A 22,567-nucleotide genomic window follows, 5' to 3' on the forward strand; every position below is an offset into this window, starting at 1 on the left:
CTCCACTACACAGTTTCTACACTTAAATACCTTTAACAGTCTGCTCTGGAGCAGGGTTAGTTGTGATGAGCCTTGCACATACATTCCCTGGGTCATAAAAGCCTTTCTAACTACCAACTATGATGACTTCTATGCTTTGCACATATGGGAAAAAACAATTGTTGATATAATATTGTTATTATTTGCTCTTAAAGCCAAAGGCCCTATAGGATGCCTTTGGCTACTAAGACCATAATAAGACTTCATAGGCATAAGGCCTAATCTTTTCTTTCCCCTAAAGATGCTTTTCTTATATAGTGTATATTGTATTGTATTACTTACTAAGTTGTGTTCTACTCTCCTCACTTCTGTCAAAATATATTTGGCCGACCTGTACAACATCATTCTTTGGTTTAAGGAGGCATTAGGTTAATAGGCTTTTCCCAGGCTGCGCGTTACCCCAAAATATAACCGCAGAAGAGATTTATATACAATGCTAATGCACATTCTGGCCCGTTGAAACATCCATATCAAGTTAAAGGATAGCAGGAAAAGCCATTTTCAGTCCAAATATCTGAGTTGATCAGTAAAGAGTCATTAAGCGGAATGTAATGCTAATTTTTGGCTCAATGATATTGCATTTCTCATTTCTTGTTGTTGAAAGCTTCAGAGTAACTAAGTAATTCAACCTTGTGATAAGAATTTTGCAATTCCAAATGTAAGAATTTGTCTTTAAAGCTCAACATCTAGGTATTCAGGAAGGTTTACCTTTTTCTTGCCGTCAGTTCTAAACATTTTTGCGGTACCTAGGAGTCCATCTTTGAGCATGCTACGCAGTCGGTCTTATTATGTTATGACTGCTTTTTTTTTATTTTTCCTTTTCAATTGTTCCCAATGATAGAAGAAAATGTTGGACTGGGGTGTGTGTGGTGGGAAAGCAGTATGCTTTGATGCAAGCCATGCTCTGAGAAACAGAGTGCTCCAAATCTTTGGGCAATGTGCAGCTGACTGCAAGTCACCAACTCTGACATAAGTGAAGCATCCATGTGAATAGTTCCACACCCTGTTTGTCTCTTTGGTGTTCCATCAAAGTTTCACTTCACAGAACATGATCAAAACAAACAGCAGCCTCAGACTTCCAGGCAACACTCTTTCAGGGTCCGTCTAGTTGCTGAAGGTCTTGGTACCGCACCACGCTCACACACACATGCAAACACAAGACAAATACACGCATTTGAAATCTCCCCTTGATTACAAACGGTAACGCACTGACAAAGTGTATTTGGAAGCATACAAGAAAACAGGATGGCCTCTTGTTAATTTTCCAGTCCACAAAACAAATAGACTGAAGCCTAAGCAAACTGCAGTTGGTCCAAGTTTATATTTTTGTTCTTTTCTTTTTGCCAGGCCTGTGCTGCGCCCATCACACATAAACACAATAGCACTGGACAGAACCAATTACTCTCGGTACTTAAAAACAAGGATGAAAGTGCTTTTGTTCATTTGGTATAGCTAAAATTTCCTCTTTTTTTTTTAAACCACAACTACAATCCAAATATTTTCTCTTTGTCTGTCTCTTAGCAACTGAAGAACAGTTTTCCAATGACATCAGGGCAGGGAGCGAGAGAAGGAGAGAGAGATGTTTTTTCTCTCTCTTTCTCTCTCTCTTAAGGACGTGGTTTCAATGAAGTCAGACTTGGGTGAAATTAGATTTCAGAGTGTGTACAATTAGAGCAGATGTGCCAGTGCAAAAATGTGTTCGCTGAGTTTGGAGACTGGAGGACAATGTTAACGAGGTTAAATGTCGCAAAGCGCAAAGTCAATCCAGAATCAGAAAAAAGTAATGACGATCAAGAATTGTAGGCAAACGCTGGTGACTGATTTTTTTCTGTGAGTGACCTATTAAACTAAAAAAACCTTGAAAGTCTGCTCAGTGTTTTTTTTCCTTCTTCTTTTTCCTGTCTGCAGTGAAGTGTGGAGCCTGCATTCCTGTCTTGACATTGCTTTGGCTGGGGAGCGATGTTAAGGCTATAGGACTGGCTGTGCACTGACATCTGACATCAACAGCAAAAACATTCCCTCTCACTGAGGTAGGTACGTGTGCCTAGTGTGTGTGTGTGTGTGTGTGCTATCTTGCATGCGTCATTACCGTCGGTCAGTCCTCCTGCGTCGGAAGAGCTTTTTGGTGTGTGCGATCTCAGCCTCATTAGGAAGGGGTGGGAAGACCTGTTGGGGACAAATCATAGAAGAGACAGCTCCTGTCAAGACCAGCTATACAGATCACTTTGTGGAAAGTACACAAGGTTTCACCGCCGTGCATGCCAAAATACATAAAGTGCTTGCTTTTCTCATAGAATAGACACATTTTAGCCTTTTTCTTTAGGAAGGTGTTAACAACCCCAGACCTCTTAAATGGATAATGTGCAACAATTTCCGAAAAACATTGTATATGCCGACACAAAAATAATCCCTCTCAATCATCACTTATGAGGAGTGTGAGGCGGTGTCTGTATCTGCAGAGACCCTGTCCTCTGCCTGTATTCTCCCTTTTCCACTTATGTTGCCGCGTTCAGGGCGTCACCAGAGCATCGCATGTGAAAAATTAGTGATCATTTGGTAATAATTCGGTGATAATTACATTTTTAAATTGATTAGGTTAATTGATTAATCATTTAGAAATGTCATAAACGAGCAAAACTAAATGCTCTTGGTCATTTCCCAGAGGTGAACTCTTCAAAACAACCAACTGCCCAAAATACTGTTACAATTATATAAAATAGAGAAACATCACGCAGACTATTCTCACATTTTAGGAGCTACAACAGGAAATGTTTTTGGCCCTTTGCATGAGAAATGACTTCAATGATTAATCAATTATCAAAATGTTTCAAAGTCATTTCCTTGCATTTGACTAAAGCGATTAATTCTTTCAGCTCTAATAGCGAGCTGATGTGAGTGTGTGTCTGTGACAGATAGCCAGAGAAAGACAGAGAGGCGGCTTGTGTGTGTGAGAAAGCTGTGCAACATTATCTCTGCTGGGAAAACAATTTAATAACACTGTGTGGCAGGATGCGGTGCTGTTCTCTGTTCAGGACTTCAAGTAACTTCTCTCTCTCCTGATTTAAACATTTCTCAGGATTTAGAAACTCTTGGCACAGCCTTGGGAAGCGTACCGCTTCCTGTTGAACTACATGTTACCAAGCATTCTGAGATACAGAAACTACATTTAATCATATTAAAAACTAGAAGAGTGAGATCAAAATGAGCTATTCAGGAAATTAAACTAAATAAATAAATTGAATATATATATATATATATATATATATATATATATATATATATACACACACACAAACACACACACACACACACAGTATATATATTAAATGTGATAATATACATGTTGCTGGCATGTGGCTGTGATGTGTGATATTTTCATGGAATGTATTCTTTACTTATATTTCACTTCCTGTGAAAGGGAAATAAAACCATCCATAAAACATCAGCCCTGTCAATCAAACAGCACACTGGCCCTTCGCTCAGCATCACTATGTGCAGCTGTTACCATGGTTACAGGCGGCCTAGGACCAGCGCTATGTACACGTACAGTGTGCATAGCGTAGCTGGTGCATAAATGTGTGTGTGTGTGTGTGTGTTGTCTGAATGCGGTGCATTGGGAGTCCAAGACATCATGTTACAAGCAGATACACTACACTGCATGAGGTGTGGATGCTCGAGTTTATGTCAGTTAGTGTCGGTGTCAATCACAGATCATTGAAATGTGTGTGTATGTGTGTGTGTATGTATGAGCAAATAGTTGCAGACTGATGCAGAGCAAAAAGCCCCAAATTTCCCCAAACTATCAACCCAATGCATTATGCAAGAAGGTGACCAAAGTCTTTAAAGAGGGAGGCTGGGCTCTGCACACTGCTTTTCCTGTTGGTACATTTCACTTTTTTTTTTTGTTGTGAAATTTAACAGCTGAAGTCACTTGTGCACTTATTATTGAATAAAACATCTGTGGTATTAATTGAAACCAAAGAGTGTGATCTCTGTGCATCTCGTCTCATGACCAGTAAATCATGCATCGCCGCATCGTTGTCTGAGTCTCTTTTCATGGATTATTCCATTCTTTTTATATCCCCACAGCGCTCTATTTTTCATTCCCTTTTTGGATTTCGCTTCCATTTTTGTTGCATTGATAGAGAAGTAACAAGAGGTTGTGGTCGATTTTGTACAGTCAACACAAGAAAAAAGTCCGATTTTTTTTTTCACTGAGGCTTACAGTTAAATATAGGAAGGAAAGAAAGAAAGAAGGAAGAAAAGTTATACAAACTGTTCCGTGGTGCTGTAATGGCTTAAGGCCGTTCTTTTTACGAATCCACAAGGACAGCATTCATGTGTACCTATAGACCATGAACAATACCTTTACAGCATAGGCAAAGTTTTGCAAACATGCAGCATGAAAATTCTACAAATATTTTTGTGTCCACACATTTCTCAGATTTTCTCTTTAGCACAATCAAACTGTTCATTTAGCCTCCACACTGTAGATAATCTTATGAGTTCGCTTGATATTTGACACTGCTGCTCTAACGTACTTCTCTCTTAAGAGAGGCTGCTGGGGGATCGTTGGATTCTGATTGAATCCAGATGTGAGCGGCAGAAGGAGTGTGTGTGTGTGTGTGTGTGTGTGTGTGTGTGTGTGTGTAGGCCGGGTGGGGGGAAGACGCTACATTCATGTGGCACAGTAATATCCAAACGCTTGCAGACAAACACACACTTAAACTGTTAGTACAAAGCTTTACTTTGACCAGAGACTTTACGTATAAACCCGAAAAGTATTAATATCACATATAATTCAGCTTTTTTTCCAGACTTCCAACGACTTGCCACCAGAACTGTCTGACAGGGAGGGAAAAAGTAGGTGGAGAAAGAAAAGAAAGAAACGGAGGAACTGTTGCATGTTTAGCTACTGTAGTTTTCCTCTAGGATATCATTAGCTGTAATTCTGCCTTCAAATGATAACCAGATGACAGTTAGCACACACACACAAGCGCGCACAAACACACACACACACACGCACACAAACACATGCACACACACAAAGAGGGAAATCTTGCACACTACACATTTTTACCAAACAGCTTGAGTTGTAATATTTTCCAATCACTATTTGAGATTCTTGCTGCAAATAAACAAAAAAGATACTCTTTTGAATTGTTCAAATCTACATCCAAAAAGCAAAACCAAATATTTGCACAGGGGAAACTCTGTAGACCCACAGCTGTGTGCATAGTTTAAAAAAAAACGTAGAAAGAGGAGGTGAGAGATTTGGAGTCGTCTCTGTGGCTGAGAGGGAGGGCGTCCTGTGTGTGTGTGTGTGTGTGTGTGTGTGTGTGTGTGTGTGTGTGTGTGTGTGTGTATCTGCAGGTAGCAGCCAGAGCGGGGCAGATCAAAGAGAGGCGTGTGCTATCCTGGTCTCCAACCAGGAGACCCTGTGGACGTGACACGGATGGCAAGGGGGGGATGGGGGTGGATGTGTAACGTGGGAGGAGGACTGAGAGCAGATAGAAATGGACAGGGAAAGAGATTTTTGTCTGTGGTTTTGTTTCTATTTGTAAGACTTCAGACCATAAAGAGACCGGTTAAGGTGTATTTTGGTAAAGGTGAGCAAGTTTACTAGGGGGACACTAGGGGGACACCAGGGGGTCCAGTTAGAGTAATCGATCCACAGGCACCATCAGAACAGATTTTATGAAGCAATCATTTTATCCTCCATCTCGACAATCACAAGGGAAACACTACAATGTTAGCACTACAGTAATCGACCATCAATGTGTGTCAGCACGTATTCGATTGGCCAATGGTGAGCAGGAAGAAAAAGACCATCGAGGAGATTAACGAGTCAAGGAAAGGGATGGAGGTTTTTTGATGGGGGGAAAAAGCCTGTTTTGTCAATGTGATTCATGTAAAGTTTGAAGGAAATAAAAGAATGAGAAGGACTGTCAACACACAGGAAGCATGTTTTTGTTGTGGGATTTTAGACTTATGACGATGACTTCTTTGGATTTGTGACATTTGAATGTGTATAATGACTCATCCGGATGGTTGCATTCATGAGACAGACAAGGTGTGGTCAGTGTTGGTTATCACATTATCACATTCCTTAGTTTCTTTCTAAATTTGGAGGCAAGGCTAAGAAGTGAAGCATTCATTCCAAACAAAGCCCATCCTGAAAAGGTGGCCATTGTAGTTTAGAGACGGGGATGTGAGCAACAAAATGTAAATGAATAACCTGTCGAGCAACTGTACTGGGGGGCGGGGTGGGTGTAATGTGTGCATTGTCTTATGTGCTTGGGTGTACGTGTTGACACACCGTGTAGCATTCCAATGAAAATCACAGGTCACTTGCAGAGGCTCCCTGGGATGCTAAAAGAGAGGATGTGCCCTTTTTACAACCACTCCACCTTACCACGTAGCTCCCCAGCAACACACACATCTTCTTTGAAAGTGACGCTTGATTTAGCGCTGCGTTTTTACGACGTAACCCCGGTATTATCTTTTTCCGAGGGTTTGGCCAGAAGGGTCATTGACCTGGGTCAGAAAGCGTTGTCGATCCGTTCATGACAATGACGTTGCCGTAGCGTGAAAGGGGGTAAACGTAACGAGGAAGGAAAGCGAACGGGGATGAAAAAAAATGAAGAATAGAAATGGAGAATAACGATTACAGAACTTTCTCCGCAATAGCATAGAAAGTGAAGTGCGTGTCTTCCGGCCCGTTTCTGGTGCGCAACAATTCTGGTATGATGCTCACTCAGTCCATCCATTGTTTCTCGCTGCTTATTTATGTTGCGAGGGCCCTCGGCCAAAAGCAATAAATTTAAAACTGCCCCAGGGGTGGCATTACGGGACAGGTTGTTGAGAGCAGAGGAGAGAGAGAGGGAGAGAGAGAGAGAGAGAGAGAGAGAGAGAGAGAGAGAGAGAGAGAGAGAATGAAAACAAGAAAGACCATAAATACAAGATAGAAAGCATGAAAATGACAAAGAGGGAGGCAGAAATATGTAAAGAATTTGGATATTTTGGCCACTAGCCACGTGGCAGTTATGAGGCCTCAGATTTGTATTTGTGTCCATATTAGCTTTAGCTACTCCGTTCTGGATATTTGTGAGTTGGAGTGTAATTGTGATAAAATGTCTTTAATTTGTTATTTGACACAGCAGCATATAACTGTAGCATTACCTATATTATCTTGCCATTGTCTACATTGTTTTTATTTGTGAAAGGTAAATCAAATAAATTGGCTGTAATAAAATCTTTATATATTGTCATCATTTTCTTTTTATTCATAATAATTTCCATGAATGAATGAAAAATGTGGATTCCCATCATGAGCTGTAAGTGAAAGGAAGTGCCACACCATTCAACATTGGCACCGACATGCTGCTGCTGTGATCCTGGATGTGTCTAGCTCTCTCAAGTCAGAACTCAAGTTAACATTTATTTAACGTTTGCAAATTGTTTTTCTGTAAAATCCCTGTAGTAAAAGCTTTGCCCCGTGTTTCGTGATCCCTACTTTAGGCCTTTCATGTAACTTACCCGGTGGCTGATGCCTGCCAGCCGCGCCAAAGGAAGAGATTTAAAGCTGCCACAGTCAGGTATGGTGGGTGATCAGTGATAAGAGGAAGAGATGTGAGGTCCTGACATCCGTGTCTCATTTAATAAGTGATCTGAGGCTGGGGCCGCAGCAGAGCACAGACAGATAGGCAGGCACATCAAAGGACTCTGGGGGTCGAGCTACAGGAGGAGATGGAGCCATTGTGGGATCAAAGTGTCAGAGAAAAAGAGGAAAATAACCTGTAGTACCCTATAGAAATATAATCATGCGACAAACACTACTGCAGCAGCAGCAGGTTTCACATGCTTACAGCAAAAGAAAAAGACTTCAATCATCTGTGCTCTATGTGTTGCATTAAATTGACAATCTTCTCTGCAGGACCAAACCTGATCCTTTGTGTGCCTGTACGGTCAGGTTTAAAAAAAAAAAGTGAAAACCTGCTATTTAATGGCCGCTATTCTTGTGAGGACATTTTGGCTGCTCTGTACAGTGAAACAATCTGATTTTACTACTATATTAACACCATAAATTGACACCGTGGACAGCACTCAACCTGTCATGAACACGTACTAGGGATAGAAAATGAATTTAATTACAGCAGAGGCTGGAGGTTACCTTGTTTCATGAGATTTAGCACTGTGATATGCTAAGGGTATAAATCAGTTAAAATCAGGGAGGGGGATGGGGAAAAAAAGGGCCTCGACATTCCTAACCATCAGCTGTTTTATAATGCATTTTATTATCCTACACTTGGAATAGAATAAGTTAGGTTGATTTTGTTTGTGTGTACATATTTACCGTCATTTAACCAATCAAGTCACTTGTGCGCTACTATAGAATTCCTCTGTGGAGTTGATTACACGTTTGCCAAGGTATCCTGCTCTCATGCGTGTTTGCAAGTCCCTGGCGTTTCTGGCATGATTGAGGACGCAGCAGAACGGTGCACGGTGATGATAAAGCCCATGTGTGTGCGGTTAATAAGAGTGTAAGAGCCGAGCAGCAGTAGGACCAGGAACAATAGCAGGAAGAGACCACAGGGAGGAGGCTGCCGGTCACCGTGACCCCCTGGATATTGTTCTGCTGCCCACCAACATTTGAAGGATGGAGGGGAGGAGTGAAGGACGACATGGGGAGAGGAGGGAGGGAGGGAGAGGGGGGGGAGGGAGCGTAATGATGGTCAGAAGAGAATAGGAAAAAGGAAACGGCAAATAGGAAGGACCAAAGGGAGACGAGGTAGAAGATGAGAGAAGAGACGTGCCAATGAGTGTGTTCGAGGTGAGCAGAAACAAATACAGGAGCAAATACTATGAGTGGAATGCAGGACAGACTGACAGCTGACAGACCGCCCAAAAAGCCCGTACCTCCCCCTAATGTCCCTTCTAAACTGGAGCCCTGCTCTGCTGCACGTACACTTCCAGACGGAGGGGCCAACCAGTCTGTGATATCTCAGCTCCAGACTCCTGCTTTGTTCCCCTGTTGGACGGCTTTGTTCACGGACCAGAGACCGGATGTCTCCTCAATGACTAGCCGGTTTCTCCGTCTCTGCCGGGTCTAACCCTTAACTTCTGTTCCTCTGCTGGTGCCCTCCAGTTTCAGGTTTAGAAGTTTAGCACTGATGCAAAACACTTCTTTGTCATGAATCGATTTGGAATAAAAGTAAAATGATACATATATAGTAAGAAAGTTGTACCCTGTTAAGAATTACATGACTGAGAAAACAGGTTCACTGTGGCCATGTTTTAAAGGAAAAGTTTGACATTTTGGGAAATTAACACACCATATGGACTCCTGGTAACACCAAGCTGACACGATTTTGGCAGCCAATAAATTACCTCATGGGAAAGAACATCGGGTCACAACAGTCCACCCGTTGCACGGAAACAGAAGCACCCACTCTGTTTCAGATGAGAAAACTCCCACAGGTGAGAGATTCATGATCAAATACATCGTTTGATCAAAATGGGTCCAGAAGGAGTGTGTGCATCACCTTCAACACATACTGTGTGGAAAAACAGACGCTCGCTGATATCATATCAGGTAAGGCAACCACATAAACCCACACACACACACAAGCTGTGGCTGTCACAACACTGAGGATCATGCTTGCTGACACGATCATGTTGCTGATGCCAAACACCATGTGAGTGAGATCCGTGCTGCTATACAGTTTGTGTCACAGAGGAGAGAAAGGTGAAGGCGATCTCCCATCCCCGGGGGAAAACATCGCATAGACATGACGGTATAATTCTGGACTTTTGAGTAGGTGGAGAATTCTCGATAAATTCTTTCAGTCATGTTTCGGGCAAAAATACAAAACATTATTTGGTTCCAGCTTCTCCCGGCTAAAGATCTACTTTTCTCTATTTCACTAAAAAATAAATGTATTAGGTTTCGAACTGTTGGTCAGACAAAATAATTTTATTGTGTCACCTTTGCACATCCTGATGGGCATTTTTCAACTTTTCATGATGATTTATATTAAAACCAAAAAGTCTCTTTTGGTCTCTTATGGCTTCAATTCTTTTCTTCCTCAGAAAATATTATTTCTTACGGTTTGACTTTATAACACAAAACAGCAGATAAATAATCAGAAATCTGTGTATGATTGTGTTGAACACATTACATACACATGATTGCAACTTATTAAAAGTGGACACAGTGAAGGCATTGACAATTGTTTTCTGACAAGCTAATGTTTAAACACTGGAGATGTCAGCAAAATGAATATTTAAAAGTATTAAAATGTTTGTGTGAAATGACGCACAATGGCCTAACAACATGTTTTAATCATTTTATTTTATCTTTGATCCAACATTTTTTATATTATCTTTAAATTGTATGTGTTATGAGTTTTACTGGTTTTCTGCCCCGTTTGCTCATTCATTTTATCCGACTACTAGGTGTTAGTTTTAATTGTTTGTTTAAAGTAGCGTTAATTATATTGTTTATACAAATAAACATTTCATTATTATTGTTTTTTATAAAACATTCAGCAGTGCACTTTTCTGTTTATGCTGGATGTTATTCAGGATCCATGCCATGCCTGGCATGAATGGTCAGGTAAACACTCGCTCTCTGACCCCTGGATGCTTCGCTCTCTGACAGCCTGACGCCGGACGTGAGCTCGTTGGTGACTGTATGTGCAGGTTGACATTCCAGAGAGGCCAGCAGGGGTGCAGCAGAATCTGAGGGCAGAAGGAGGAAGCCCTTTCTCGCCGTTTCCCACACGCCCACACACACATACAAACGAGATGTTTTCCACATCCCTGGGCTGTTTGTCAATCTACTGCGACTCCGGGAGAAGGGAAGTGAATGTTAGCAGGAAGTGTGGAACGGAGACGGGGACTGCATGATGTTTTAGCTTGGATGACTATACATTAAATTATCTATACGTTAAATTATCTTCTTTGAAAGTAAAACCAGTGGTGGGAGAAGTACTCAGATGCTTTACAAGTACTAATAGAACTATGGTATTTTACTAAGTATTAAGCAAAACTATTTTCTATTTTAAGTATGAAAATGTTCTGCAGTAAAATGTCCCCTGTTAATAGACGGTTAATAGTGATTCATCACTGTGCAAGTATTTATTCTTGTAGTCTGGAGTATCCATAAAGTGACTAGTGATTATAACGTTCAGGCACATATAATGTAGTTAAAAAGTACAACATTTCTGTATGAAATGTAATGGAGTAGATTTACCAAGCAGTCTCAAGAAGAAGTACAAGCACATTAAATTCTTTCTCAACTCAAGTACGTGCATAAATGTACTTTGTTATACCACTCCTGAGATATATGATACATTCCATATTCTATATTGGTGTGATTTTGCACTGATCCGAGTCATTTACCCAATTAAATACATATACAATAAAAATGTATCAATTTGAGACGTATACTAGTTAACTATTTGACATGACACAACAAAGAACCTCTCCATATTCTTGATTACAAACCAGTGATTGAGGTTTCAGTGTGTTCTCTCTGAAACTACTGGCCCTGGAAGTGGGAAATGGAAACTTTAGTGCTCCTCACAGTTGTCTTGGGGGCTATCCCAGACCGAGGACGGTACCGTCAGTGGAGAACGAGAAAAACCGGTGGCCTGGCATCGCTGCTGCATGACGCAGCCTGGCAGAGCTTTGGGATAAGCTTTAAAGATGCCAGTACACGATACCCAGCACAGACAGAAAGAGAAAGAGAGACAGCGTGAGGGCGACTGAATGCAGAAGCAGCTATGGGATGTGAGGGAGAGAAAATGTGGCAATGACTCCCCAGCTCTGTGTCTCTGACCTTGGAGTGTCCCAGTGCCCACACATATCCGATCCCAAGCTCATCAGACAAACGCAGTTGACCCCATCTTTCTCTTGGCTCTGACTGAATAAACGGAAACGGTCTTGGCTTGGGAGCTATACAATGAGGAAGCCATCTTGGTAGCACAACGAGGCCCGTCTTGGCTGAAACACTATGAGAAACGCAGCTCGACTACAGGAGCCAAGAGTGGAAGGAAAGAGGAAGACACTGCAGCTCAAACACCATGAAGGATGGAAGACATTTTGGCTCAGCAAAGTGGGAAGGAAGAGAGGAGGGTGACATCGGCGACCTGGAGTGAACTCTGCCACCCCATTGAATAACAAATCACCTGGGAAAACACAATGTGTAATAACACCCTGAAACGGTACACACAGCTGCTAAATTAATTCCACGTGTTTGTTTCCACGTTGTTGAATCATCATATTCAGAATTACCATGTGATTAAATAAGGGAACTGTTATTGTTGTTGTTATAAAGACTACAAAATGTGTGTAAAGACAGCGCATTATTATCACTATCATTCTGCAACTTCGATTATCCAAATTTGTCCAGTCTCTTAACATGTGAGTTAGCAAATCCAGTAGATCATTTCCTAAGAAATAGCTTTTTAGTGAAACATTCGTCCTTTGTTTTACCATTAGTCTGCTGAAGCTCAGCAAGGAAACAGAAAGGTGGAATTTTGTCTTTTCTTTAAGTGTAGATATGAAGCCTTAAGTATACTTTAAAAATAGACTTGAAACAAATGTGTAGTTATTCTCTTAATTGAGCTCAAAAGTTGTTCAATAAGTATAAAACTGATGGAAAAAGCCATAAAAACAAACAAAATTTCTGCAGACATTATTGGCTCAAGGTGTAAATGCTGTACATATATTTTACCACCAGAGGTCACTATAAGATAGCTGAAGTAATCAAATAAACCCCTCAGTTACAGCACATTTCATCATCTGACCAGCAGGTGTCACCAAATGTCCATTTGTAATCAACCAGTCATATTTATAACATATACATCTATACAGACTGATTTTACTTGTATTAATTGCCAACAACAGAATATAAACTGACCCAACATGAATTTCTTTCTTTCTTTCTTTTTTTTTGTATAATATTTCACATGTGGTCATTTAGCTATGGACATTTCTACAGCACCATTGCTTTGCTCAATACACATGCTATTTCCCCTTTACGCCAACAGAGGTCAGTCTCTGAAAACTAACAGATTGCTAGATTGTTATCTTGCTGTGCAGTGCAGAAGAACTGTTTGACAAAAATACATAATGTTGCTTGTGTAGAACCAAATATGTGCATTAAGACATCTCACATACCATAGTGAGGAAACTGGAAAGTAATAGAAAAAGTGACTTACAGAACGCAGGTGGGGTAGGAACCTCTCTATGTCGTTCATGTCTATGCCGTCATCTTCCTCAAACTTGTTTTTGTTCATCCTGAAAGAGAGAAAGTAACCATCAGGGACATAGACAGGAGGAAATAGAGACAGAGGACGATCCTAATGACATAAGTGAGATAATGAGATTATTAAAACAATACTAAGACAGAGCAGGAGAGCAGCAGCAGAACCAAGACCGTACCCCTCTCTGTCAATGTGTGGCAGGTGCTTTGGCAATCCTCGTAAGTGTTTCCTGTGGAAATGGCTGAAGTCCAGCTTCTCTGGCTGCACGTCCCAACCTGCACCTCTACAACCAAGAGACAAAGAGACAGTTTTCCAGTTAGAGACAGCCAGCAACCATGCAATGCAATCACATTTTATTTCAAATAACAGTAGATCCGGATTGGTGCATGGAAGTACGTAATTGGTTTGAAAGGTTGTTAGTAAGAAAAACAAAAACACAAGGTCTCTTTTTGGTCTTTTCTCCGACTTGACATATTTAATCTGCTTTAGTTTAGATGTTCAGCTCAGATTGTGTGTTTGGAGAAGCTTTTATTTGCCCAGAAATAGACTTGCAGGAACATAAGTTAAGTTTCAGGCTGCACATGTCATAGTGCAAGTGATTGATTTAATAAAAGTCTATCAATAACTGACTAAATGGTGCTACAATTTCCTGTGGGTAATGGGGGTGGGACTAGATAAGCCTTGGCTTCTCCCGCTTTCCCTATCGGCCATGTGTATTTTTACTATGTGAACAAAGATGTGTGATGATGATTTAACGGACATGCCCAAAATAAATAAATAAATAAATAAATAAATAGTCTTATGTCACCACTAGGTGAGGCTGGCTGACTAGAAACACACTTTATTCACTACATTAAAAAAACGATAAAACATTTTCTCCAAAAAGTGAATAATATGAGTGGCACGAGAGTTTTGACAAACAGGACTGAGGAATTTAAATTGGAATTCAGCAAACTTTAAAGTTTAGATAAATGCATCTGTGCCACTGTTTATTATGGCATTGTTATCATTATTATCTGATTGTATTTTTCCTAAGTAAAGATAAGATACACATACATAAATCCATTTGGCTGACACCTTTTTATTTGACCCATTCTGTGCATACACACTTTAGGAGCAGTTTGTGGGTTAAACCACTAATTCTACAATGAACGACTGACCTAACAAGTTGAAAATTAATCTACAAAACCTAATTTTCTGTTTTTAGACAGCAAAACTTTCACGTTTAAGGCTGTTGCCTTCACAAAGTGAAAACAAAAACTGGACGGGCAGAAATGACTCCTAACTAACCTCATCATGTCATTGTTTCTTTAATATTCAATCTATGCTCCTCATCTCATCTCTGTCTGCATGAAGGGAGAGTTGACTACATCATGCAGTGCCCCTTCACTGTTTGCTCAGATGTGCCAACGTGGCCGGATCTTAGGTAGCTGAAGCTGCTGTGCAGCTGTTACCATGGCAACCAGTCCACCAGTGGAACTGATTTATGTCTCACTCATTTTCTTTTTTCAGGTTTAGCTCTTGTGTGAAAAATCATTTCATCAGTCACACAGAAGCTGAAAACAGTTTTGGCATAGAGTATACCTTAATTGTATATATATATATATATATATATATACTGTATGTGTATATATGTATGTGTGTGTTTATATATATATATATATATATATATATATATATATATATATATATATATATATATAGACACACACACACACACACACACACACACACACACACACACACACACACACACACACACACACACACACACACACCAGGAGGTAACTAATCAATATTTAGCAAACCTAATGAACGAATAGAGCTTTAGATAAGACAAGCAAAGTCATGTTGAGAGGAAGTCAAAGACAGGGAAATAAATCATGTGACCCTCCAGAAACTAAGGCTGGAGATCAGACCCAGTAGACTTTACAGCATATTTGTTAAACAGTGAGGCACCTACCCGCGTGAGTCCATTGTATTGGCAGCCCATATGTCCGTCCCTAGAATGTCAAAGGATCCCTCTCGGTTCCCGTTCTAGAAGGAATACGAGAAAAATATTTTCAGTACGACTACAAAACTCTTCTGACCAAACCATCACATACGTAGCTGGATTTAACATGTGTGAACAGGTGCACCGCTAGAACTACTCTTCTTAAAAAGCAGATGACTCTTTCATTTCAAAAAATACGAATTCAAAAGGCTCTAAAATCAATGCACATAGGGGGAAATGCAAGTGACACATTTAAAAAGAGAAACAGGGATCAGCAGACATTTCATGACTTTTAGTCCCTTGTATGGGTCAAGCTCCGAAAACGTTGGATTCTTTAACCAAACGTCTTTCTGATCGGCTTCGTCTGTTTGTTTGTTTTTTGTTTTTTTTGTCTGAAATTTGTCTGAGATGGTCAGATTTGATTTGTGGTGAAACGTTAGGGGCCTCATTCTGCCCAGGGAACAATATAACGTAGCAAGAGACACTCTACAGCAGTCACCCAGATATTGGTCTCCCCAAGACGGTACCTTGGCAGGGCCTGTGAACTGGTTGTTTCTGCCTCTGCTGCCGGAGCGTGAACCGGACCCTGGTCTAGACCCTGAACTGGGCCTGGAACCTGTACTGCCGTTACTGCTGTGTTCCCATTCGTCCTGCAGAGTTGAGAGGGGATGAAAGAAAGGGACAGATTATTCTTTATTCAAAATGTGTCATAGTAGTGTAGCGATTCATGCGATGCATCGATGAATCGATTGTCAGTCCTACCGATTCAAGTAAATCCATCTGCTAAAATAAATAAATAGAATGAATCGTTTTGGCTTCACCAATAATCAATATAAATGTGTTAAATCTTATGCCAGCATGTAGCCTATTGAAAAATGTTCAAAATAACTGAGCAATGTTTAATTACATGTTTGTATTCAGCTTAAAATATTATGCAGGACTACTTTTTAATAGAATAAATATGTTTAATAATTAATTCTGTGGTCTGTTTATTTTTTCACCTTTCAGAGGAATACAGATAGTCTCACTCGCATTATTGCAAGTTTATATCATGGATATCGAATTTTGGTTAAAAGATACTGAATCGAATCGTGGTTTACAGAATCGAATCGTTCCAAAAAAATACAAATTGTCCTTGAATCGAATCACCAAATAATGAATCGTTAATCAAAGTGAAGCCAAAGATTCACACCCCTAGTCATCGTTAATCAAAGTGGGGAACAAAGAAAAAACCAAAGATACAACAAACCGTGTCTCTCAACACCGTTTCATCTTTGAGCAAAACTGGATTAAAGCCTGTGAAGGTGGGCAGAAGTATCCAGTATCCACAATGTCCATAATGAAACATGAGCCGATATTAATAATGTGGCATTTATCTTCAACACAAAATTGGTAACAGACCGCACCGAGCTCTCTATTGGAGGACTGCACCTGAAAATTAGCCAGCATGTTGTGATGTTAATTAATGCGCATTGAAAGAAATGTTGATTAAGGTACTTTGTCCTTATAACTAAGGAAAAACAGGAATTGAGTTGGTAGGTTATGGCTTTTGTCACTGGAGGCCAGTGTGCCAGTCTATTGCTCTTACACTAGTTGTATGTGCATATTAGGAATGTGACAACAACCTGTATTATACTGTATTGCTTAACAAAACACTTCAGAGCACGGAGAACAGTGCAGCACCGTTGTAGAGCAGTAATAACACATGTTTCTTTCCGTTATGCTGATTATATTCTGAATGTTGTTGGTTGTTATTAGGTTTCAATATATTCGGATCACTAGGGTTGTCAAAACCCTCGTTTCATTGCCAAGTCTTCATCACCACACTTTAAGAATCTGAATGTAAAAAAAGAAGCTCCCTATATATGATGCACTGAAAATATTTTTGGCTCTCTCTGCTCATTGAACCTCTCACCCATGCTGCTTCACCACTCGCTTCCTAGTGAATCATAACAATGAATATCTGGGGAGCAATAACAGTCTAAATGACTGCAGACTCTACAGCAGAGCAACACACACACAAAACGCACACAGATATTTCGCAGACTAACTGACGGATAATTCATTTAGGGTTATTTAATTACTGGCTCCAGCCTCACAGCATCCCATGTTAGTCATTAAGAGCACATTTTGTTTCCTGCAACCACAAGCGAGCAGATGAGCGGTGGATCGCTTACAGCTGGTGTTACAATATCTTCTAATCACACAATGGAGCAGCTGACACAGAGGGAAAGAACCGATCGTACAGAACTGAGTGAGCAGAGCAAACGTATGCTTTAAACAACGTGCTGCTCCAGTGACCAGAGGGTCTAGATGAACACAGGGGAGCACAGGAGCAACAAAATGGAAGTTGCAGTAGAATCGGGGCTGTCGCAGGGGGTAAACACAAATAAATGCTTTTTACTCGCCTCTAATAGTCTGAAATAGCAAGTATAGATATTTTGCACCCGTTTATGGAGTAAAACTAGGTCTATTCTCATAGTTTTTTCAGGCTAGCGGTGATGTTGACAGGTTTTCATTGTGGTGAATCTGTGGGACCCACAGGTGGTTGAAAGATTGTGCATGGCAATGTATGCATTTGAACACTTCAATTAGAATCAGGATAAAATATTGATAGTACAAGTTCCATAGTTTATAATCTATATTCCTACACCATTACTTTTAATTACATGAATAGAGCCCTGAGGATTTAAAGGAAGAGGTGAGGAGACGGGAGCAAGGATAAAAGCAGGATTCTACAGCAGAGATTTCTAAGAGACATATAGAGAAAGTAAAGAAGGTGCAAGTGATTCACAGAAAAAAAATAAAGGATGGAAAGAGACAGAAACTGATTTCAGATCCAGCCTGGAAGTCTAATCTACAAACATGTTCACTTATGATTGCGCTGAACCTTTTGTTATTGTCCAAACACTGATCTATGAGAAAGAGCACACAGACTCTATTTGATTCGAGATTTGCCACTGCAGCCCTTGAGTAGACTCATGACTACACTATACATAATCAGACTGTGAGTTATTATTCTATGGATAAATTAATATCATCTCCAGCTGTGAAATAAGTAGAAGCCTGATAAACACACTTACTGGCTTGGTTGAGCCTCTCCCCCGTGAAGACGTCCAGCTGCCATCTTTCTTGTTGTTACAGTCATCTGTCCACTGGTGGAGAGAAATGAGGGGAGAAGATATAGTCATCCATGTAAGGGGGGTTTGTTTACGTGTAACCAAAACAAACACAAAAGGTAAAGAAATGAACAGTAGGTTTCTCTGGTGTTTTTCTTCCAGCTGCAGTGTTTAGTTCAGTGTTTGTCTACTTTTACATGTAGCAACAGGGGCAGTAGTTTTGATAAAATAATCACTGCTGCTAGATGAAATGGGACTAATGAGAGCATGTCATCTATTCATGTAATACGGCTCCGACCTGTGGCACCTTGCCGCCATTGTCCAAGTCCAAGTCTCCATCAGCCTTGTCTCCCAGAAGCCCCTGCACCTGGTACTCCAGCACATAGCTGTCGATGAAGCGCTCCAGCTCCTCTATCTCCTGTGAGCGAGTGCTCCCGGCCTCAGACGATGCAGATGCCACCGAAGAGTTCTCCATGACAACCAGTGCCGTGACGGGTGGAAGGGGAGGAGGGGAAGGGAAGGAGGAAAGTGACCTGTGCAGGGAGGAAGAGAAAGACAATGAGCTTCAATGTTAGAGCGGTCATTTCCTGTGATTGGAAAGCTGGCCTCTGTTTACAACAATGACATGCAACAACCTGTGTCTGCAGTACCAGTACAGCTGAAACAATCAATCAATGTATTGATTGACAAAAATGCTTCTGCAACTACTTCAATAATCAGTTAATCATTTTTCAAGCAAAAAAAAACAACCATTCCCCCAGTCTAGTATAGCTTCTGAAATGTGAGAATTATGTTTTTTTTGGCATATATGACTGCAAACTGATTTTCATGGGTTTCAGACTGTTGGCTAAATAGACAATTTGAAAACTTGTTTTTTAGACTTCATAAACAAAAAGAGAATCATCATCAGTTGCAACCTAAAGCAGAACCAATAACAATTGGCATTTCTCACCTTGGTCCCCCTCAAATTCCCACACACTCAAAGAAAGCACATCACTTCTCTGCCCTCAATAAACATCCACATGCATGAACTGCTTGCTTCCAAAGTGTCCAACAGCAAGACTGTCCTGGTGTGGAGCTGCTACAGGCTCAGGTTGTGTTTTTTCACTTGGATTACGTCAAATCCATCGTTTGAAAAACCCTCTGATTCATCTCGTCATTCTATGTCCATTTCCCTCTTTGTTTTTCCACCACTTCCCTGCCGTCTCTCTTTCCTGTCTGGGTTGTGTGTGTGATCACCTGACTCATGGCCAACTGGGGGAAGCAGCTTCCTGCCCCGCCGTCTATCGCTACTAAGCTCCTTTACATCATGGCTTGATCACCAGCCATGCAAAGAGGATTTATAACCCTGGAGCACGCAGAATGGTATCTGCTGAGCCCTGGGGACTCACTGGGGAGCCCTGTTCATCTGCAGCCAACTAGTCAGCCCCGCAAAGTTTAAACCCTTTGTTTTGGTTCTGAACGACAAGGCTATCAAACGCCATGTTAATAAAAAGTGCTATATCCTAAAGACTCTCTTTAGTCTACCTCCTATCTGATCTCACCAACTGCTGCACGATTTAGTATCTTATCAAACAACACAACACATTAAAAGAAAAAATCACAACTATTCCAACAGATCAACAAAAACATACATTTATATTGCTTTTTGAGTACCATAAACACAATAAACCCCGTTTACAACTACTCTATAGGAGAATCAGACCTCAGGTTCAACTACAGGACAGCACTCTCAGCTGATCAGGAAACCTGGATGAGTCTCCTGCTCAAGGACAGTGAGTTTCCCTACTCGTCACTACCATGTTGTTTTTCTTGTGCATTTACTTGGACTATTGCTTCAATCTCTGCATACTATATAGCAGGGTCAACATGTGCTAATTTGACCTCCTGTAATTTGTGTGGTATAATCCATACATGTGAATAGTTAGTATAATCCATCCAGACATGATACTGGGGCTTTGATTAGCCTGGTGATTTGCAGCCAGCGGGCAACAGGATCATCACACTCTAGAGTCGGACCAGCTGCTTGGTCAAGACTTTACTATCAGGAAATTACAACAAACAACACATGAGATGCATAACCCTCATACTGTACGTATGTATTGTCACACACGTACACTTACATTTAGACAAACTTCATCTTTGTTAGAAAGTTTAGTCTCATTAAATGTTAATATTCCTACTGCGAGATGCACAATTTATTCAATGATAGTAGTCTGGATGTTTGCAACACTATTGGTGGTTCCAGCTCAGTTAGATGTCCTACTCTTGTCCTTGACATAGAGCATAGAATTACTGCCTGAGAGGAAGCTGCTGACAAATAGCTATTGACCCATCTGTTAATAAACTATCATCTAGTTCTGTGTCTTTTTGTGTTCTATGTTTCATTTCTAGAATATAATTTGATTTCAGCAGCTGTGTTATGCTTTGATAGGAGCTCACGTGTTTTCTGTGCAGGAGGAGCAACAAATCACAAGGCATGTACATGCCTTATAGTCACCGCAGATAACATCATCAATATCTAAAGTAAACACTGGTTCTGTGTTTTCATCATAGACCTGACTCAAAGTCCTTTCTACCCCGCTGTGTTTCATGACACACCACTATGCTTCCACGGTGGGTTTTATCCATCAGCTTTACAACAATAACATCAACGTTTTTCAGGAGGAGTCCAACAAGTTTGCCTTCCTAACATTATAACATTAGAATGTTTCAAGGTGGCACAGATATGTTAATGTGAGAGTCCACAACCCAAAACAGCAAACCTCATCCCTGTAGGGTGCAAGAGAGGGAGAGACAGAGGTTGGGGCTTAAGCTAGGATTTCATGAGCCAGACAAAGAATAGGCTACTGTATATAAACACACAAAAAAGGACAGCAGGCTGGTTCCCCCTCTGATCTTTGACTAAACAAAGAAACTGACTCTGCAAGGTCAGGAGCACAATTAGCATCTCGCGGCTTCTCCCATACCAAACACAAGAATTCAAGACAAAGCACTCACATTACAAGACACTGATGGATGAAGGCAACTAAGCATCATTAAAACGGTTTGCATTTTAACTTAGGAAGTATTATTCTTGAGCCTTTCCCTCCACACTCAAACAAGAAGACAGAATGATCCTCAACTAAATTATTTTAAGTAATGATTGATCTTGTAGTTAATTTTGGGCTAATTGTACACATCAAAACCTGCTTACAGGTCTTGGGGGTACTACAGCATGGGTGGAAAAAGTTGAAAAAAGTCCTTTAAGTGGCTCAATGGGAGTCAGTGTCAGTTGGGGCAGGATTTTGAAAGAAGTGAGGTTATCAGAACAACTGATTTTTTGTGAATCAACTATTGAATTATTGAAGCTCCAGAATGAGTGAGAACCAAAGCTTGAAACAGATTGCAGAGTGCAGATTAAGAAAGAGAGCCTGTCAGACAGTCAAAGGTCGTGTGTGATGAAGCAGTTCATTGGAGTGGGCATCACTCGGAGAACGTTTTCATGTGGGTAAAGTCCTCTGTAGCATTTGTCTGTAGTAACATGAGCTATAATGGTGTGAGAGCCCCCCTATTTCTATCTGTGTCGGTCCCACTGTCCTTCCCTTTCTCAAACTACATCTTTCAGTCCCAAATGCCCAGACTCCTCCACAGCTCCTCCCTGCCTCCACCCGGCTCTCAATTCTACCAGCTGTTCCACACTTTTAGCTTCAATGTCCAAGTGAAATTTCAGTATGCAACACTTCAAGTTTACACCTACTATCTCAAAAATATCTACCGGTAATCACAAGTTTGTTTGTGTTCAAACATCCTAATGTATTTTCCAGTAAGTTGAACACAGTGTTTTTTACAGCAGCACAATGACCATTTGAGTCAAGACCTCTCTGCAACAGTTTCAACAAACACTGAATATTATAAACTTCATGAAGGTGGGATTTATTGCAGGGCTATTTGCAGGCCGGATCACTTCCTAAGAAACTCACAAGTGAAAGTGGAATCCACTCTAAAACTATCACAATGTGATGTGGATGCAATTGATGAAAATTAGGGTTCTTCCTACCATTAAAGGTATTTTTAACTGCACCTAAGATGACTAAACAGAAACTAAAAATATGTCACTGTGTTTTGTTTGTATTTATGGATGTGCTGCTTTTGTCCTCTGC

The 22,567-nt window shown here is 40.7% G+C and overlaps 1 protein-coding gene across 2 annotated transcripts in view; it reads right to left on the minus strand.

Moving 5' to 3' along the window:
- Nucleotides 1-22,567, minus strand: part of ctif (CBP80/20-dependent translation initiation factor) — a 44,670-nt gene that overhangs the window by 16,692 nt on the left and 5,411 nt on the right. For both annotated transcript variants that reach the window (XM_084034505.1, XM_084034504.1), the window contains exons 2-8: nt 18,724-18,958; nt 18,390-18,461; nt 15,834-15,956; nt 15,277-15,350; nt 13,492-13,596; nt 13,269-13,347; nt 2,129-2,205 (exon numbers count right to left, since the gene is read on the minus strand). In XM_084034505.1, the coding sequence (XP_083890631.1) occupies nt 2,129-2,205; nt 13,269-13,347; nt 13,492-13,596; nt 15,277-15,350; nt 15,834-15,956; nt 18,390-18,461; nt 18,724-18,900 (707 nt within the window). In that variant the 5' untranslated portion in view covers nt 18,901-18,958. The remainder of the gene's footprint in view (nt 1-2,128; nt 2,206-13,268; nt 13,348-13,491; nt 13,597-15,276; nt 15,351-15,833; nt 15,957-18,389; nt 18,462-18,723; nt 18,959-22,567) is intronic.

This window comes from Eutrigla gurnardus, assembly GCF_963514095.1.
Source record: "Eutrigla gurnardus genome assembly, chromosome: 19".
Taxonomy (NCBI): Eukaryota; Metazoa; Chordata; class Actinopteri; order Perciformes; family Triglidae; genus Eutrigla; species Eutrigla gurnardus.